Source organism: Rousettus aegyptiacus, unplaced genomic scaffold (assembly GCF_014176215.1).
Source record: "Rousettus aegyptiacus isolate mRouAeg1 unplaced genomic scaffold, mRouAeg1.p scaffold_m13_p_12, whole genome shotgun sequence".
Classification (NCBI taxonomy): Eukaryota; Metazoa; Chordata; class Mammalia; order Chiroptera; family Pteropodidae; genus Rousettus; species Rousettus aegyptiacus.
The window spans coordinates 16,851,403-16,869,037 of record NW_023416287.1 but is presented as its reverse complement, the minus strand read 5'-3'; the positions used below and the strand labels follow the sequence as shown (position 1 = coordinate 16,869,037).

At 37.4% G+C, this 17,635-nt stretch overlaps 1 protein-coding gene and 1 pseudogene across 3 annotated transcripts in view; both read right to left on the bottom strand.

The window, feature by feature from the left end:
* Positions 1 to 2,018: 2,018 nt before the first annotated feature.
* Positions 2,019 to 2,138, bottom strand: LOC118610549 (annotated as a pseudogene).
* A 1,728-nt stretch (positions 2,139 to 3,866) lies between these two features.
* Positions 3,867 to 17,635, bottom strand: part of RBL1 (RB transcriptional corepressor like 1) — a 50,932-nt gene continuing 37,163 nt past the window's right edge. For all 3 annotated transcript variants that reach the window (XM_036229432.1, XM_036229433.1, XM_036229434.1), the window contains exons 19-22: positions 17,476 to 17,557; positions 8,846 to 8,994; positions 7,451 to 7,615; positions 3,867 to 5,642 (exon numbers count right to left, since the gene is read on the bottom strand). In XM_036229432.1, coding sequence (XP_036085325.1) covers positions 5,472 to 5,642; positions 7,451 to 7,615; positions 8,846 to 8,994; positions 17,476 to 17,557 — 567 coding nt within the window. In that variant the 3' untranslated portion in view covers positions 3,867 to 5,471. The remainder of the gene's footprint in view (positions 5,643 to 7,450; positions 7,616 to 8,845; positions 8,995 to 17,475; positions 17,558 to 17,635) is intronic.

Here is a 17,635-nt window from a genome sequence, read left to right as displayed (position 1 = left end):
CAAGCATTAGAATTGTCAGAGAGGTATAATTTAGATATTACAAAGATGACTCTGATATATTAAGTGATATATATGATTCATTTTTACCTAAAAAATACATAATATATGCATTGAAAAAAGTCTAGGAAGATTCACATCAAGAGGTGGCTGTGATGTGGAGCAAATGGAACTCTTCCACACTACTGATGGGAACAGAAAATGGTCCACTTCAAAAAAGGACATGGCAATTATCTTATGAAATTCAACATATACTTACCATTTGGCCCAGCAATCCAACTAAAGAGGAAATAAAAGAGAAATAAAAATATATGTTCAAAGATTTGCACACAAATGTTCATGGTTATTAATAGACCAAAATTGAAAAAAACCCAAATGCCCATCAACTGGTGAATGAAAATTGTGGTATACCCATTCTATGGAAAATTACTCATCAATAAAAAGAAATATCTACACATAAACACGAATCTCAAAAACATTATACTAAGTGGCAGAACTCAAATACAAAAGACTACATACTGTGCATACATACATTTATACAAAATTCTAGAAAAGTCAAAACTAAACTGACAAAAAGCAGACCAATAGTTGCCTAGGGGTGTGGTGGGGAGGATGTGGGGAAGGAAAAGAAGGAGATCCAAGGGCACAAGTAAACTTTTTAAAGTGATGGAAATGTTCTCTATATGGATTATGGTGGTAGTTATATCACTCTATACAATTACTAAAATTCATCAAACTTTACATTAAGGTGTACTTTATTCTATGTAGATTATACCTCAATAAAGCTGGAAAAAGTCATCATAGTATGCAATTTAAGAGGTGCACAATTTCCTTCATGTGAAAAATAATTATAATAAAGAATTTTTTAAAAATTTAAAGGGGACCTGAGTGGTGGGAATATAGTTTTTATTTTTTGATTCTATCTATTCTATTTTTTCTACAATGATGTTATTTTCTATAATAAATCAATTATTTCTCGAAGTGTTGATGACTTAACTGAGGTGAGTAAATTGTGAAGTCCTCCTTGGTTTGGTGGTACAGAGTCAGGGAGGATATTTGAATCTGGCTATTCACACTCTTGGCCATTATATTCCTCTGCTGGACTCTAGGCAAATACTTCCTGAACTTCCCTGATAAGAACAGCCTGGGATACTTAACAAAACTCTTTGTGCACCACGCTGTTGAATCTCATGTGTTAATAAGTCCTCAAAGGTGACTCTTACCATTGGGAAATTTGATGGAACCACTGCCTAGATACAGGATCTAAAACCTCAGGAGTTATTTTCTTCTCTTAACATATTAAGAGTCTGTCACTGATGCCAAATAATCTTACTTGTGTATTAGTCACCCTGTCTGGAATCTATTACCATTAATCCTTCCTGGAAAGTCATCTTCTTTAAGAAGCCAACCCTGACTGTGAGTCCATATGGCCCGAGTTAAAATGACCCTTTGTACTTCCTCTTCTGGCCCCACTACCAGTATCCTAAAGTGTATAGCTGGATACAACACTGCATAATTCTTTGTCATGGGGGCCCAGCTGTCCTGTGTATTGTGGAATGTTTAGCCCTATCCCTGGCTTCTACTCACTGGATGCCAGTAGCAGCTCTCGCTCCCACCCCTACCCAGTTGTGACAATGAAAACTGCAAAAATGTCTCTAGTCATTGCCAAATGTCCCATACGGGGGCAAAATTACCCCATTAAGAATCACTAACCTAATTTGTTTCTCATCTATCAGTCTAACCGTCCTCTATTTCATCCTCTACACATCTTCCAGATTTCTAAACCTTGCTATTCAAAGCGTAGTCCTTTGACTAGCAGCAATGGCATCATGTGGGAGTTTGTTAGAAAAGCAGAATGTTAGGCCCAACCCCAGATCTACTGAATTAGACTCTGTTTTTAACACGATTAACAAACCCAGGTGATTTTTTTTTAGGCTAGACAATCCTTGGTTGACCTCACAGATTGCAAGGACCTTGTTAACTTACAATCCCTTATTTTTAATTAATTAATTTATTTTTTATGCCTACAGGACCTAAGTCTTCCTAGGTGGTCTCCCATCCAAGTACTAACCAGGCCTGACCCTGCTCAGCTTCTGAGATCAAAAGGGATCAGGCTTGTTCAGGGTGGCATGGCCCTAGACCCACTGAAGTTTGAGAAGCACTGCCAGGTCTCTAACTTGATCTGAGGGTAAAGATCACTTGGAACTGAGGTTAAAAACAAAATTCCTAGGTACTTTCTCTGGCGATTACCATTCCATTAGTCAAGGTTTGGGTCTAGGAATCTGTATTGTTAATATGTATCTCAAGTAATCCTTATCCTTGGACAAGTTAGGGAATTGCTGCTTTAATATAAATATCAAATTTTGTCATTAGCCACTTAAAATTAAAACCTCTTTAGTGAATCTCCATGGCCTATGGCAGTGGTTCTCATCCTTAGGTGCTCACCTAGGGAGTATTTAAAAATCCTGCTGCAACTACAATCATCCCACCCTGAACGTGCCCGATCTTGTCTGATCTCGGAAGCTAAGCAGGGTCAGGAGTGGTTAGTACTTGCATGGGAGACCACCTAGGAATACCAGGTGAGGTAGGCATTAAAAAATAAAAAAAAAAAAGAAAGAAAATCCTGATGCTAAACAGTTCCCCAAACCAATTAAATTAGAAATCTCTAGGGGAGGGATCCATCCACGGATGTGTTTTTCAAAGCTTCCCAGTTGTAGCCAATGTTAATTGAGAACCAGTGGAAATGATCAAGCCTGAGCTCCTTAACATGGCTCAGAAAGCCCACCTGTGGAAGGCCCCAACTACCTTTCCAGCCCTACTTTGCATCATCACACTTTTGCTTATGTCCGCTACACTTCAGCCTTACTAATCGACCTGCAATTCCCAAACCCACTGCACCTTCATGCTTCCAGGTCTTTGCACGTCCTATTCTCTGAATACTTTTACTGCCCTGGAATAGTTATTCACCCCTAAGGACTAAATTAACATTTAGTTTCCCTTTTAGGTGAGTTTCGATTCCCAGAAACACTTACCCAGGCAGAGTGAATCATTCCCTCTTCTGTGCTCACACCACTGCTCTATTAAATATAGAAAAAGAACATGCAGCTCTGGTACTATATTTATCACATTGTATTAATGGGCTACAATTATTACATGTTGAGGACAGGAATTATGCCTGGTCCAGGTTTATTTACCTAGCACCTAGAAAAGGGCCAAGAACGGAAGAACGGAGTAGGCAGCTAATATTGTTTGTTGTGTTAGTGAAAATACTGCAAAGGACCAAAAAAAAAAAAAAAAAAAAAAGAAAAAGAAAAAGAAATTTTTTCTTTTTTTGAAAAACCTGATTTAATATAATCTAACCACATTAAAATTTTCATTAGAAAAATATTTTAAGCTGTTTCACCTTGAGAAATATACTTTAAAGCACTTCTAAGAGAGTAGTAAAAAACCTTTTCCTTAATTCAATATAATTTGGTCCACGTATTCATTCTAAGACCTTGAAACAATTCTGTTTCTTTGTATGTGTCTAAGGCATTTTTTAAATTGAGGTGAAGTTCACCTAACATAAAACTAACCATTTTAAAGTGTAAAATTCAGAGTCATTTAGTAAATTCACAATGTTATGCAACCACTACCTATATTAAGTTCCAAAATATTTCCGTCACCCCAAAAGGAAACCCCTGTACTCATAAAGCAGGCATTCACTTCCCCATTCTCCTCAGCCCACGGAAAACACCAGGAGCATTAACTTTTAGGTTACATTAAACATTTAAAAAATATAAAGTAGATATTTAAAGAGATGTAGATTCTAGATGGCTGCAGAACTGCTCCTAGCCACATAGAAAAGAGCACAAATATAGTCTTTTCAATAATCTTGAAAATTCCAATGGTTTATTAACAATTTTACGTACATTAATATCATCTTGAAAACTGATTTTAAAAAAGGCCAGAGTTTCTTATATAGTCAATGAACAAATGCTCGCTTATATCTGCACATCAATAATAAAGATGAAAATGACACAATACTTAGAGGTACATAAAAATATATACAAGGATTCAAGACACATTTGATGTTATTTGGCTTATAATATGTGTAGATACTACACACACAAAAAGCGGATGTAATTTACAGATCAAAATCACATTTTTCCTTACGATTTAAAAATAAAATCCATGACAATAGTAATTACTAACTTACAGCCAAATATTAGATTAATTCAAATTAGCCAGGGTTAGACATAAGTTAAACACTTTGCATTTTTAAAAATAAGATTTCCAGTCAAAATATATACATTTGATAACATTTTCTCAAAAATAATTAAGAATGGCTTCTCTATGTCCTTCCAGATTCTGAAAACACACTAGAAAAAGTGAATATTGAACAGCTGATTCTTTGGAAAGCTGCACCCCCTACATAGTACTGGAAAATACCCGTAAGGGGCCCCAGAGATCAGATCCTAATAGGAAACTAACAACGCAGCAATAATACTGAGAACAAAAGGGGGAAGTAATATATACTGATATATACTATAAGGTATGAGGGGATGTTAATGTGGTTTTGAAAAAGGTTTAAGTATTCTCAGGGACTCAGTTAGACACTAAGAACAGCTAATCTTATGATGACCTCAAAACAGTATATCGCACATTATTATCCTGCTACCCCACTAACAGGAAATTTGGTTTCTAACCTCTCTTATCTGTATTTTTTTCTATTGGCTTGAGAAGCAGTTTCCTGTTTTGAGAATTATATAGAATTTTCAAATATAATATAGTCATGTATAATTAAGTTCATGGTTTTAAAAAGGAGCAAATACTCTTTTTATTAGGTTGTGACACCAGGCTAAGAAGGCTTACGATTGGAAAGCAAAGAGCGGGGGGTAGTGCATGGGCTGAGGTACAAATCTGCATATACTCAAGGAGAGGAAGGGCAGGAGAAGGGATCTAGACAACCCAGAATGGTAGTGGCACTTGGATGTGGAGTCACCACAGTGGGTCAGAGGCAGGCTGGTGTATCATCCTCTGACCCATGTGCTGTGGGAACCAAATTCTATTCAACATTAAATTGAGAACACAAGAATCTCAAAGTGCACTTACAATAAAAGGTTTTTTATCCTCAAATTACAAAACATAGAAAGACATTTGATTATTTTAAAAAGTAAGCTAAAGAATTATAAGGTTTCTCCTTACTTCATTTTAAAAACCCAAGGAACAAACGTTTAAAAAATTCTAGTACTGTTAATATGTTTAAAAGGCACTTAAAACATTCCTTTTCAATCTAACTGAAAATACATCTCTATTAACTACGTTTTGGATAAATGTAAAAAAAGCACATCATTTTGGTATAAGTTTTCTTATGATTCAGTGACAGCTATCATCTATAGGGCTGAAAGTTCTGAAGGATAGAGCAAAACAATCTGAAAGTGCTTTCTGCAAAACAACCTCAAAGTGCTTTTATTACAGAGACAGGAAGAGCACTAATGATTTGCTCTTTCACTGACAACATCTTGTAGTCTTTTAAGTAAAACATCATCATTTTCTTGACAGAGGCGTTTGGCAGGGGATTCTGCATCACCATCAATGGCTATTGCTCGCTTCTTGGTTCTCTGTTCACCTTGCCTTATCATGTTGTTGATATCTTTCAAACTCTGCAAAAATAGAAGACATGTGTGAATAAAAGGGGAAAAGGGGGAAATGGCAGCAAAGAACTAAGCTAACTGCTTTTTCCTGCTTTCTATCCTCTTTCCAAAGCTAAATACTGGGGTAGAGATTATTTTTTGAATCAAGGCCAACCTAATAAGGGTAATTAGAACTAATCTTTTCAGGTGGTTTTAAATACTGGGTTTACCTTAGGGCAGTAGTTCTCAAAATGTGGACACCGACCAGATGCAGCAGAAGCACTGGAGAACTTATTAGGAATACAAACTCTCAGGCCTCACCTTACACCTACTGAATCAAACACTCTGGGGGTTGGCCCAGCAATCTATGTTTTATCCAGCCCTCCAGGTGATTCTAATGCTCCTTAAAGTTTGAGAACCTCTTCCTGGAGCAAACTTTAATGTTCCTACTATGCATCTGGAGATCTTGTTAAAATGCAGATTTAGATTCAGTAGGGCTGGTGTGAGGCCCAAGAGTCTGCATTTCTTAAATACTCCCAGGTGATGCTGATGTTGCTGGTCTGTAAACCACACTCTTGATAGCAAAGAGTCTGCATTTCTTAAATACTCCCAGGTGATGCTGATGTTGCTGGTCTGTAAACCACACTCTTGATAGCAAGGCCTTAAAGAAGTGTTTCCTGAAGGCTGTGTATCATAAACGTCAACCTTTCTGGTACCACGGATCAGTGCTCCTATGAGAATCTAATGCCTGATGATCTGAGGTGGAGCTGTGGCGGTGGTGCTAGCGCTGGGGAGCGGCTGCAAAAACAGAGGAAGCTTTGCTCACTCACTAGCTGCTCACCTCCTCCTGTGTGGCCCAGTTCCTAACAGGCCAAAGATTGGTACCGGTCCATGGCCTGGAGGTTGGGCAACTCTGGTTTAGAGAAACTGCCTGCCAGAGCTTTGAGATTCAGTAGGTCTATGGGATAGATATCTGTGTTCAACAAGGTCCCCAACTGTTTCTAAACTATGGTTTTGCAATTACTTCCGTAGAGGCCGATTGCTCCCATTTTTGATTTCAGGCAAAAATCTCTTCTAAACATCCTTATAGGAAATCAACTTCTATGAAGAAGAAATGCAAGCAGTGAAGTGCTACATCTCAGTCAGTTTTGTTTGCTAAGCAGCGTAGGAACTCAACAGATGTTTGTGGAACTGAAGGAGAAATAAATGAGTTAAGGAGCTGCCACTGTATTTGGACTGAGTTAGAATTTGTCCAGTTATAATTTCTTCCGGTTGGTAAGCGATTCTGGCTTCTGGAGATGTACTGAACATATCTGCTTGACAGCCCATGAAATATCTGAAAATAGCAATCATGTCTGTCACTTCTTCACCACTGTACAGGAAAAAAGCTAGAGATAACCACAGAGTTGTCTCTGTAAATAAGAGGAGGCTTCTCTTTTCAGACTTTTTACTATCCTTGTTGCCATCCACCAAATAAACTCTCTCTTTCAAGGCCTTTCTTTAAACTTAATGTTCCCCATGTCTGACCACTGGCAGCTGTTGCCTAGTTACTATCCCTTCTCAAAATCATGCTTGAGATGGGAGACACTGGCCTCTTGCAGTGAACACTCCCAATACCGTATCAATAGTGATGGATTAAACTACCAAATGAATACACTGCTCTTGATAACAGGAAACTTGTCATAGTTAACAGTTCATATTTATTAGTAGTAACTGCAAAAAAGAAGAAGAAAGAAAGAAAGAAAGAAAAGATTACAGATAAATAATTGATAATATGAAACCCAATTTTTAACACATGCACATAAGCTGATCTGGAGTACAGTTTGTGTGCACCTTACCTTAGAAGGGCTGCCATTGAATTTATACAGCAGAGCACTCCGGGGTGTGAGGCCTGACGCATTCTTGTGTGGGGAAACATAAACAGAGTGCTGCTGGGAAATGCGGCGTGGTGAGCCTGGCTGTTGCTTAATATGTGGAAAAGGAGAAAGAGGCGGAGCTTCCATCTGAAACAACCCAAAAGTAAGTTCTAAGATAAAAGTTTCTGTTCTCTTTTTAAATTGCACCATATTTTTATTTTTACTGGCATCTCCTAGTTAAAAGTCAGTTATTTATAGCTGGAAAATAGCAAAGCAATGGTCCATTGCCTCTCATGGGTAAGATACTAGAAGCAGTAAGCCAGGAGCATAGGAACCTTACACCCATGCTCAGAAAGTAGGGGCAAAGAGTAATCAATGTCCCAACACTTGCAATAAGAATCTCTCTCCACATACACATACCCAGAACCAAAAAAGTAGCAGAGAATTAAAAAAGAGGCAGAAAATTCTATGAGTCAGTGGGATGAATCCAACATGGAGCTAATCTGTTAATGAAATGGTTAAGATTTTATACTGAAATGCAAAAGATTTAGAAATAGAGTTAGGTCAGCAAGGACTATACTTTTCTTTAAAATTCTATACAATGTTTCCAATCTAAGAATAAATGAAGATGGCTCCTTGTTATTTCTTTACTTAAAGCTAATAAAACTAACTGCCTGATGATAGAGATATTCACAGTATGGCACATGATGAGAGGTAGAACTGATGGAAAAGGATGAGCAGGCATGGCCTCTGAGGATGGATAGTCACACACATCATATCCCTTGAAAGGAACAAGAGAAATGTAGAGAGACACACGGATAAACATACATGGCTACTGGATGGATGCAGCTTCCACTAGGTCCTGGTTTCTTATAACTAAAGTCTGCTCTATTGGGAACCAGCTCAGTTTATATACTGGTAATACTACTTTTACAGGCCTGCTGGTACTGCCAAATCTAGGGTCTGCATAAAAATTTCTTAGTGCTGCCTCTATTTATAATTCAGGTCTATTTATTTTCTTTTCTCTTTATCTTGAGAAAAATGTTCATCTTATAAATGTAACAACCGAAATCAAAAACAAGAGAAAAAAATTCACAGAATAAATTTTTTTTTTCCTTTTTCTGTGTTCCCATCTAGTCCTTGCCCATATGGATACATAATTTCTAACAACATAATCACAGTATGGATAAAATTTCCATGATTTCCTCTGGTCTCTGTTGTATCATAGCCTTAATCACTCTCTGAAGAATTGTATATTTTCTCCCATATAATGCATCAGAGAGGCTTTAACTCTGAAATACTTATCTAGTAAAATAAACTCATAGCAACCCAACTATGACTATAGAAATTAATAAAGAAGCAAAATATAAAACATACCATATGGTCCTGATTTGACAAGTCATATTTCAATGCAAATGACTTCACTCTTCCTACATAGACTGTATTGTAAAATTTGATAAGATCACCTCTTTCCTCTCTCACTGGTCCACTGGAACAGTCAGGTGTTTTTATAGCTTCTTCTAAGTCTGTTAAAAGAATTCAGTGTTGTGATAGATGTATTTTAATATATAAGTTGGTGATATGAACTACAACTCTCTACAATATAAGAAAAATCAAATAAATCTTTATGTAAAACAATTATATATAGTACTTACATAGTACTTTTTCTTCTAGATACCACTTCAGCAAGAATATTTCACAACCATACCTTTTGAGCTCACTGTCACTGGTGGCCCCTAGAGGGGCACCAGCCCTGGGTTGGGGTTTAGCTAAATTAAGCTCCAGAGTATGGGTGGCAGTGGCAAACACTGAGATTCACATAACAAAAGGGTTTGCAAATATTCATACTGGCTCCTTGAGAAAGGTGAAAAGACTCTAAAAGATAAGGAAGAAGCAAGATGAATTGCCTGTGTTTATTCTTCTGCAAATACATGGCAGGGGATGGCAGATGACAGGGTTCCCATGCACAGCAGGAACCTTAGTGCTCAGTTTATAGCTAACATCCTTAGTTGTAAAATGACAGCTTGCTCCAAGGTGCTTTCGTTTATTGGTGTAACTCTGGGATAGCTTGTGACAGACACTAGGCAAAACTTTATTCTCCTCTTTTTGGGAACATCACAAACCACTGGGTACTTGTACACGCAAGAATGATTTACGTATAGGAGCTAAGAAAATCACTGGCAATTAAAAAAATCAGCATATACTAAGAGTTTTTGTACAGCAAAGGAAACCATCAACAAAACAAAAAGACAACTGACTGGGAGAAGATATTCACTAATGATACATCTCATAAAGGATTAATACCCAAAATTTATAAAGAACTTACACAACTCAAAACAACAACAAAAAACAATCCAATTAAAAAATGGGCAGAAGACCTGAACAGATACTTCTCCAAAGAGGAAATACAGACAGCTAACAGACACGTGTAAAGATGCTCAAGGTCGCTCATCATCAGAGAAATGCAAATTAAAACCACAAAGTCACCTCACACCTGTCAGAATGGCTATCAGCGATAAATCAAAAACAGCAAGTTGTTGGTAAGGATGCGGAGAAAAGGGAACCCTCATACAATTTTGGTGGGACTGCAAATTAGTACAGTCACTATGGAAAACAGTATAGAGGTTTCTCAAAAAAATTACAAACGGATATACCTTTTGACCCAGCAATTGCACTTCTAGGTATTTATCTGAAGAAAACCAAAGCAATGATTCATAAAGATCTATGTACTCCAATATTCACACAGCAACACAATGTGCAATAATCAAGTTATGGAAGTGACCTAAATGCCCATCAATAGATGACTGGATAAAGAAATTATGGTTCGTATATACAATGGAATATCACTCAGCCATTAAAAAAAATGAAATCCTACCATTTGCAACAACATGGAGGGACCTAGAAGTTATTATGCTGAGTGAAATAAGTCAGACAGAGAAAGACAAATACCATATGATTTCACTTAAATGTGGAACAAAAAGAACAAACTAATAAAAAACAGGCTCACGAATATAGTGGACGATTTAGTGATGGACAGAGGGAGGGTTAGGAGGCTGAGAGAATGGGGTGAAGGGTTGAAAAATCACAAATTAGTAGTTGATAGTTGGGCACGGGGATGGGGAGCATGGCAGAGGGAATGCAGTTAGCATTAATATGATGGCTAAGTGGAGGGCCAGGGAAGGGAAGGAGCAATTGGGGGGGATCGTTTTATGAACATTATAGATGTCTAACCAATGTACTGTATACTTGAAACTAACTTAAATAAACTTATTATAAAAAAGTCAACATATGAAAAAAAGTTGTCATTCATAATACACTGGCTTGCAAACACTGAGAACATGGGTAGAAGCATGTTTCTACCTTAAGAAAACCAGAAAACTCAAACGTGGTCCACAGGCCAAGCAGACACAGGGCATCTCCATAGGGATCTCATTCCCAAATTAGATGTCTTTTTCACTCTTGCTATTTTAAAAGCATCTTAATAAGGGGTAAAAAGCTATATGGTTGAATAAATTGAAGAAATGGTACATATTATATCTTCCTCTTGGAAATTCAAAATACATGTTAGTATATTAAAGTTTGATAAGTTTTTCAGCTGGAAAAAAAAACACATGTTCACTTGAATTTCATATTTCTCAAATTTTTTATACACAATCCCTCTTCCCTGTAACACATTAAAATCCTGGGAAATACCGTTTCAAGGTATACTGACTTAGTAATAGCTAGTGCAGGTTATTCTCATTATACAGGTCAATTAAAATTTAATGTCTTCCTTGGATCCCTCTAAATAGTTGTTGATTTTGTTCTTTAGATTCCACATGTATGTGAAATGATGTGATATTTGTCTTTCTCTATCTGACCAATTACATTCAGTGCAATACCCTCTAGGTCCATCAAGGCAATATATGTTCCATCCCCTTCCTTTTAGTCTGTATGTGTCTTTTAATCTGAAATGAGTCTCTTGTAGGCAGTGTATATAGGGGTCTTGTTTTCTTAACCATTCAGCCACTCTATCTTTTGGTTGGAGCCCTTAATTCTTTTCTATTTGAAGTACTTGTTGATGGGAACATAGTTATTATCATTCTTTATTCCTGTTTTAGATACATGTTTTTTTCTTCTTAAAGAAGTCTCTCCAACATTTCTGTAATACTGGCATGGTGGTGATAAGTTCCTTTAGCTTATTTTTGTCTGGGAAGCTCTTTATTTGTCCTCCAACTCTAAATAACAGCTTTGCTGGATCAAGTATTCTTAGTTGTAGATCCTGGGTTTTCATCATGTTGAATACTTTATGCCAAGCCCTTCTGTCCCGCATAGTTTCTTTTGAGAAATCAGTTGCCAGTCTTATGGGTGCTCTCTTATAGATAACTAACTGCTTTTCTTTTGCTGCTTTTAAGATTCTTTGTATTTAACCTTTCACATTTTAATTATGATGTGTCTTGGTGTTGGCCTTGTTGGGTCCCTGGCTTCGGGGACTCTCTGAGCTTCTTGGAGTTTTATGTCTATTTCCTTCACCAGGTTAGGGAATTTTCCATCATTATTTCTTCAAATAGCTCTTCAACATCTTATGTTCCTTCAGGTACCCCTATGACACATATTTTTACCTTTAATAGTGTCCCATAGACTCCTTAAACTATTTTTATAGTCTTGGCTTCTTTTTTTCTTGCCATTCTGATTGTCCTTGGTTTTCCCATCCTCCATATAGGTCATCTGATCCTCTTCTTTATTCACTTTGTTTATTCCATTTAATATACTCATCTCAGACAATGTGTACTTCATTTCTGACTGGTTCCCTTTTATAATTTCCATTTCTATTTTTTTTTCTTTGTTGAAGTTCTCACTGAATTCAGCTACACTTCCCAAAAGTTCATTGAGCATCTTTATAACCATTGTCTTGAACTCTGCATCTGTGAGATTACTTGACTCCATTATATCTGGATCTCTGCTTTGTTCTCTCATATGGTTTCTGCCTTTTTGTCTTCCAATTTTGGCTGCTTTTCTGTGCGTTTCTATATACTAACCAAAGCTCTTAAGTCTCCTGGTCTTATTAGTGTGGATTTGTATAGCACGTGTCCAGTGGCACAGTCCTAAGGGGGGTTAAGCTGCAGGCTAAATTTAGCCCAAGTCTGTGCCCCTCCAGAGCCACCTGTTAAGATTCAGCAAGCAATCCACAGATGCTGTGCTTACAGCTGCCTCAAAAGGCCACACCAGAGAATGAGGCCAGCTGCCACCAGTGTGAGTCTAGATACTGCTCAGCAAGGAGCACCTGACTTGCCGAGGACACACCTGGATGTAGCTTCAGTGGGGCCGGAAGTTGGGAGAGGAAGAGTTTCAGGGAATCCTCTGAGCGGATTATCAAATAAGGAGCAGTTTGATGACGTCTCCGCTACGGCGGCGCTGCATCCGCGCACTGGGACGGGGGCGGGCTCAACAGAGGAACAATGGCTACCTCCGGCAGTTCTATACAGAGCATGAGTCTTGCCTTGGCCCTCACTCCGACAATTTAGTGTTCCCCAGCAAGTCCCTGGTGCCCCCTGCGCGGCCAAACCAGCACTGGTGCTCATAATGAGCAGGTCTATCACTGCAAAAGTCCACTCGCTGACGCGGCCCCTTTAAGAGGTGTCCTGCCGCTGCCGCTGCCCCACTCAGCCTTTTGGGACCAGGAGGCCTTGCGTCTTCATCTCATCCTACCTTCTGCCATTTCAGGGTGATTTCTTAGATTTCTCCCTAGTTGTATGGATCCCAGGCAATTTTTCCTTGCCGCTGCTTATTTCCCTCACAACTTTGATTTGGTCACCAGAGGGATGAACAGAATCTCTATCATCTACGCCATTTTTTTCCTGCCCGTCTCCAGGCTCTGCTCCTGCTATTCTTCATGCCTTGTCTCAGATTCCTCAGATTTCCAAGGGCTCCAATTCCTGCCTCATTCCTTCCAGTCGAGAAGTTCCTCTCTAGTACCTTTATAACACTAACTATAAGGGATGTGAGGCTGCAGATCTCCAGGCTCCATGCCTTCTTCTGTCTCCTGAGAGTGATAACTTCCTAGATATTTCTTAACTGTTCCAACTGCCAAAGGACTCTAAATTAGAATATTGCTTGGTTACACTTTCAGATTTTAGTCACACTGAATTTTTTTCTTCCTAGATTTATAGTACCTCAGGGTATGAAGGTATCTGATTAGGCTAAATTTCCCTACCTAGAGCCAACAGTTGAGAAATGAAAAGGACATGTTTCCTACTTCAGCCACTATAAGTTAATTTCCATATCTCATCATAGAAATTATAATTTTAAAGCAACCCAATGTCAAGACATGTGATTTTCTTTGTGTGATGAACTATTATGGTTTCATAATTTTCCCTATGGCTCCCAGGAATGTCTTTTTCAGATTATCATATAACACTGTTAAGCAATTAAAATGTAGTTTTATGTAAACCACCAGTGAATGAGATAAGCCCTTAGGAGAATGGAGATATTATCTACAGAACTCTAGAGAGACATGCTGAATATTTTTAGTTTGGATCTTTAACTTCAAAAATTTCAAAGATATAAATTGAAAGTGGGAAGGAAGAAGGCAAATTATCCTAAGGTTGCAGGTCTCTCCAACAACTGCAACCATAATACGTGGTTAATTTTATATCCCAGGACAATACATTTGCATCCAAGGGAACAGTCATTTCTCAGGGGACCAGGTTTCAGAGTTTGGACACACTCAAATTGGGATGCACATATTGATGAGGCCCACCCATCACCTGCAGAGGAGCTGCTCAAATGACTGATGCTGCTTTCATTGCACATACTATCATTAGTCTTCAGATTAAGAAAAGGCAAATATTGTGATTCTCGGCACTTAAAACTGGAGAAAGTAAAGAAGCAAAATTACTTTAAGATGAAAGGAAGACCAGAATTTATAAAATCAAAGGATCAGGTTGAGATATGATGGGCTTGACCAGCAGAGCAGCAGTTCCCTGGAGAGGGCATTTTGTATTTATTTTATATTTCTCTTTCCACACCCTCACTCATTCTTTTTGCTCCTCACAATAACTGTGCAGGAAATATTTCCAACTGGCATTCTGATTGAGAGGGCAATGTTATTCAGCTCCAGTTATGCAAAAGCTGACCACAGACCAATTTAAAACTTCAGTGGTTTTAGACCATTTCAATAATATTTTGGCAGTTTCCTGTAAACTCTAGAAGGCATCACTACAATTTAAAAACAAGTAAAAATGTGCTCTGATAATATGGTTGTCTATCTAGTGACTGTAAAGTATATATAATGTGAAATAAAATCACCTATAATTATCAATATGCAGTTATCAATTTTATACATCTTGTATGAAAATAGAATTTTTGTCTGAGACAATATGCTTTAATTTTTTTTTGGTATGTGTGTGACCTAGTTTTCAACATTTAAAGACTTTTAAGCAAAGAACACGGTCTTAAACAAATTAGCTTTAAAAAGTAAAAAAACCCCACACAAACTTAAAGATCCATACTCATTAACAAAATATAATAAAGTTTATATTGCTTATAAACAAACCAACATATAACAGCTACTACTTACTGAGGCCTTACTATGAGCAGGTTTTGTGTTAACCACATGCTACTCCTGAGAACATTATCACTAGATACTCTCCCTGCTCTGTGCCATCACTAGTGGAAAGGATCTTAAGAATGGTTTTTTGTTTGCCTGCTAATAAGTATCTAATAAATGTATAAATAACAATTTGATCTGAAACCTTTAAGTTGTAGAGAGTAGCTAACTCAGTCACCTCAAACTACATTGGTAGACATTGTATCAGAAAGAAACCCTGATATATTTCCTTTTGCTTACTTATACTCAAACTTCACTGGTCCTTATAGCCCAGATAGTTGCTAGCAGTTACTTTGTTTCTCATAGAGTACATTGTTTCCCATCTAACCTCTAATGCCTCCTTTTATAGGGAGAGAAAAACCACCCAGGACAGATGTGTAACAAAAATAGAAAGTTTTCTTTTTTTGGGGGGGGGGAGGATGGGGGGGGTTAAAGGGGAGTAAGGTTTACTGTCTTATATACTTCTCATTGTCTTGAAAAGACTCAGGAGTAGTATATTTATACAAAAAGAACTGTGCTTGGCCTATGTATCCTTAAATAGAATCAGATTCTAGGCCATTATTATTTTAAAAAATTTTGATAAGATCTTAAAAGTTCAGATCCTATTAGACACCATAACGATCATGGATATTTGTGTAATTAAAAAAAATGTCTTTGACTTAGACAATTTTCTCTCAGAATTTATCCTAGGGATCAAAGATTAAGCTACAATGATTTCCTCACAAAGCTGTATACAACTGGAAACAATCTAAATGTACCACATTTAATAATATACATACATACATATACATATACATTAAATAATAATAAGATGAGATTAGGAAAGGAGGGGCAGGAGAAGCAATTTCATAACTTAGCAATATGTGAATACTGAAAATCTGATTTTCTTTCTTAAAAAAAAAATTATCAGTGCCTCTTTTATTTTATTTTTTTACCGGGCCTTACTGGTATGGGGATGCCAGTGGTGATAAGGCAGAAGTACTACATTGAAGCTGTGGTAGAGAAACTGCAAGACAGCCGCCTGGGCCAGGCCCACTATCTCTTACACTAAAAGCACTTTTGAAGGAACATGTCCACACCGTTTCTAGTCGTTGGTTCTGGATAACTCTCGAGTGTACCTCAAACCCAAGCTCAAACTGACACCCCAAATACAGAAACTTCTTAACTGAGAAGCAAGAAATTATACAGTTTTAAAGAAGCAATTGTGGAAAAATACAAAGACTCCAAAAGTGTATTGTTTATTACTGGTAACGCATGCAACAGAACAGTTAAACATCGTGGTAAAAGCAGACGCTTTCTATCAGCACTGAAAAGCAATCCTACCACTTCTATAAGTAAACTCAGCCCGTAGGCACCAGAGGGACTCTAAGTTCTGCAACCTAAATCATGACATGTCTCGTTCCAAAAGCAAGAAGAGCCCAGTATTGATTTTCAGAACACTAACCTCTGGACAGTCAACGCTCACTCAAAGAATGCTAACAAAGAAAGAAACACTTCTCTCAACTAAAAATGTTGCTTAGAGTAAATCCCAAAAGTATCCCAAAGTGGACTTGAGAAATTTCTTATCTTCTTTGTAAGGGATGGATAATAAAAATAAGAAATCTTTAATGCAATTTCTGAAACCAGAGTTAGAAAAAAAATTACTAGTGCCTCAAGTCTTAGCATGATAGTAGCAACACGACAGGAGCCTTGTCAGTGGTGGCAGAATACATACATACTTTCTAATAAAAAGGACATTTCCTCAATTGTTTCCCCAGGCAGATCAATGACAGCTATCTTACTTTCCCTGTTATTCAGATTTCTAGTAGTCTCAACAATCCATGGGGGATATGTTCTAAGACCCCCAGTGGATGTCTGAAACCACAGATAGCACTAAACCCTATATATACTGTTTCTCCTATACATACATACCTATGATAAAGTTTAATTTATAAATTAGGCACAGTAAGACATTAACAAGAATAATTAATAATAAAATAGAATAACTCTAACTATATACTATAATACAAGTTATGAATGCGGTCTCTCTCAAAATATCTGGAATTTTCTACTGAATATTTTCAGACTGCAGTTGACTATGAGTAACTGAAATCAAAGAAAGCAAAACTGTGGATAAAGCAGAGACTCTTGGATTTTAAAAATTTAACCACTTTTTATGTGTTTTAATAATATGTATAAGTAGACTAGAAAACTTCTAAAACACAATTAACAGAGGACAAATTAATGGTTTCGATACATAACCTCTTTGGAGGAGGCACCTGCCCCACACTTATCTCAAACTTATTTGTTTCTTCCCAAAACACATGTGCATTATCCATCCCACCTACATCACTGACTCGATGTCGTCTGACATCCACTGTATTATGTAGAATTTAATCGAAGATGGATTACATATAGATTGTTAAATTGGGCCACTTACCCGAATCTGTCATTTCAAAATCACCATTTATTTTTTTACTGTAAGCCACAATTTCTTTTTTCAACAGTACACTTCTGTAGACCTATAGGTCAGAGGGGAAAAAAGGACTGCTGAGTCATGAAGAAGCACAGATTAAGCAAAACCAAAATGAGAAGAACAA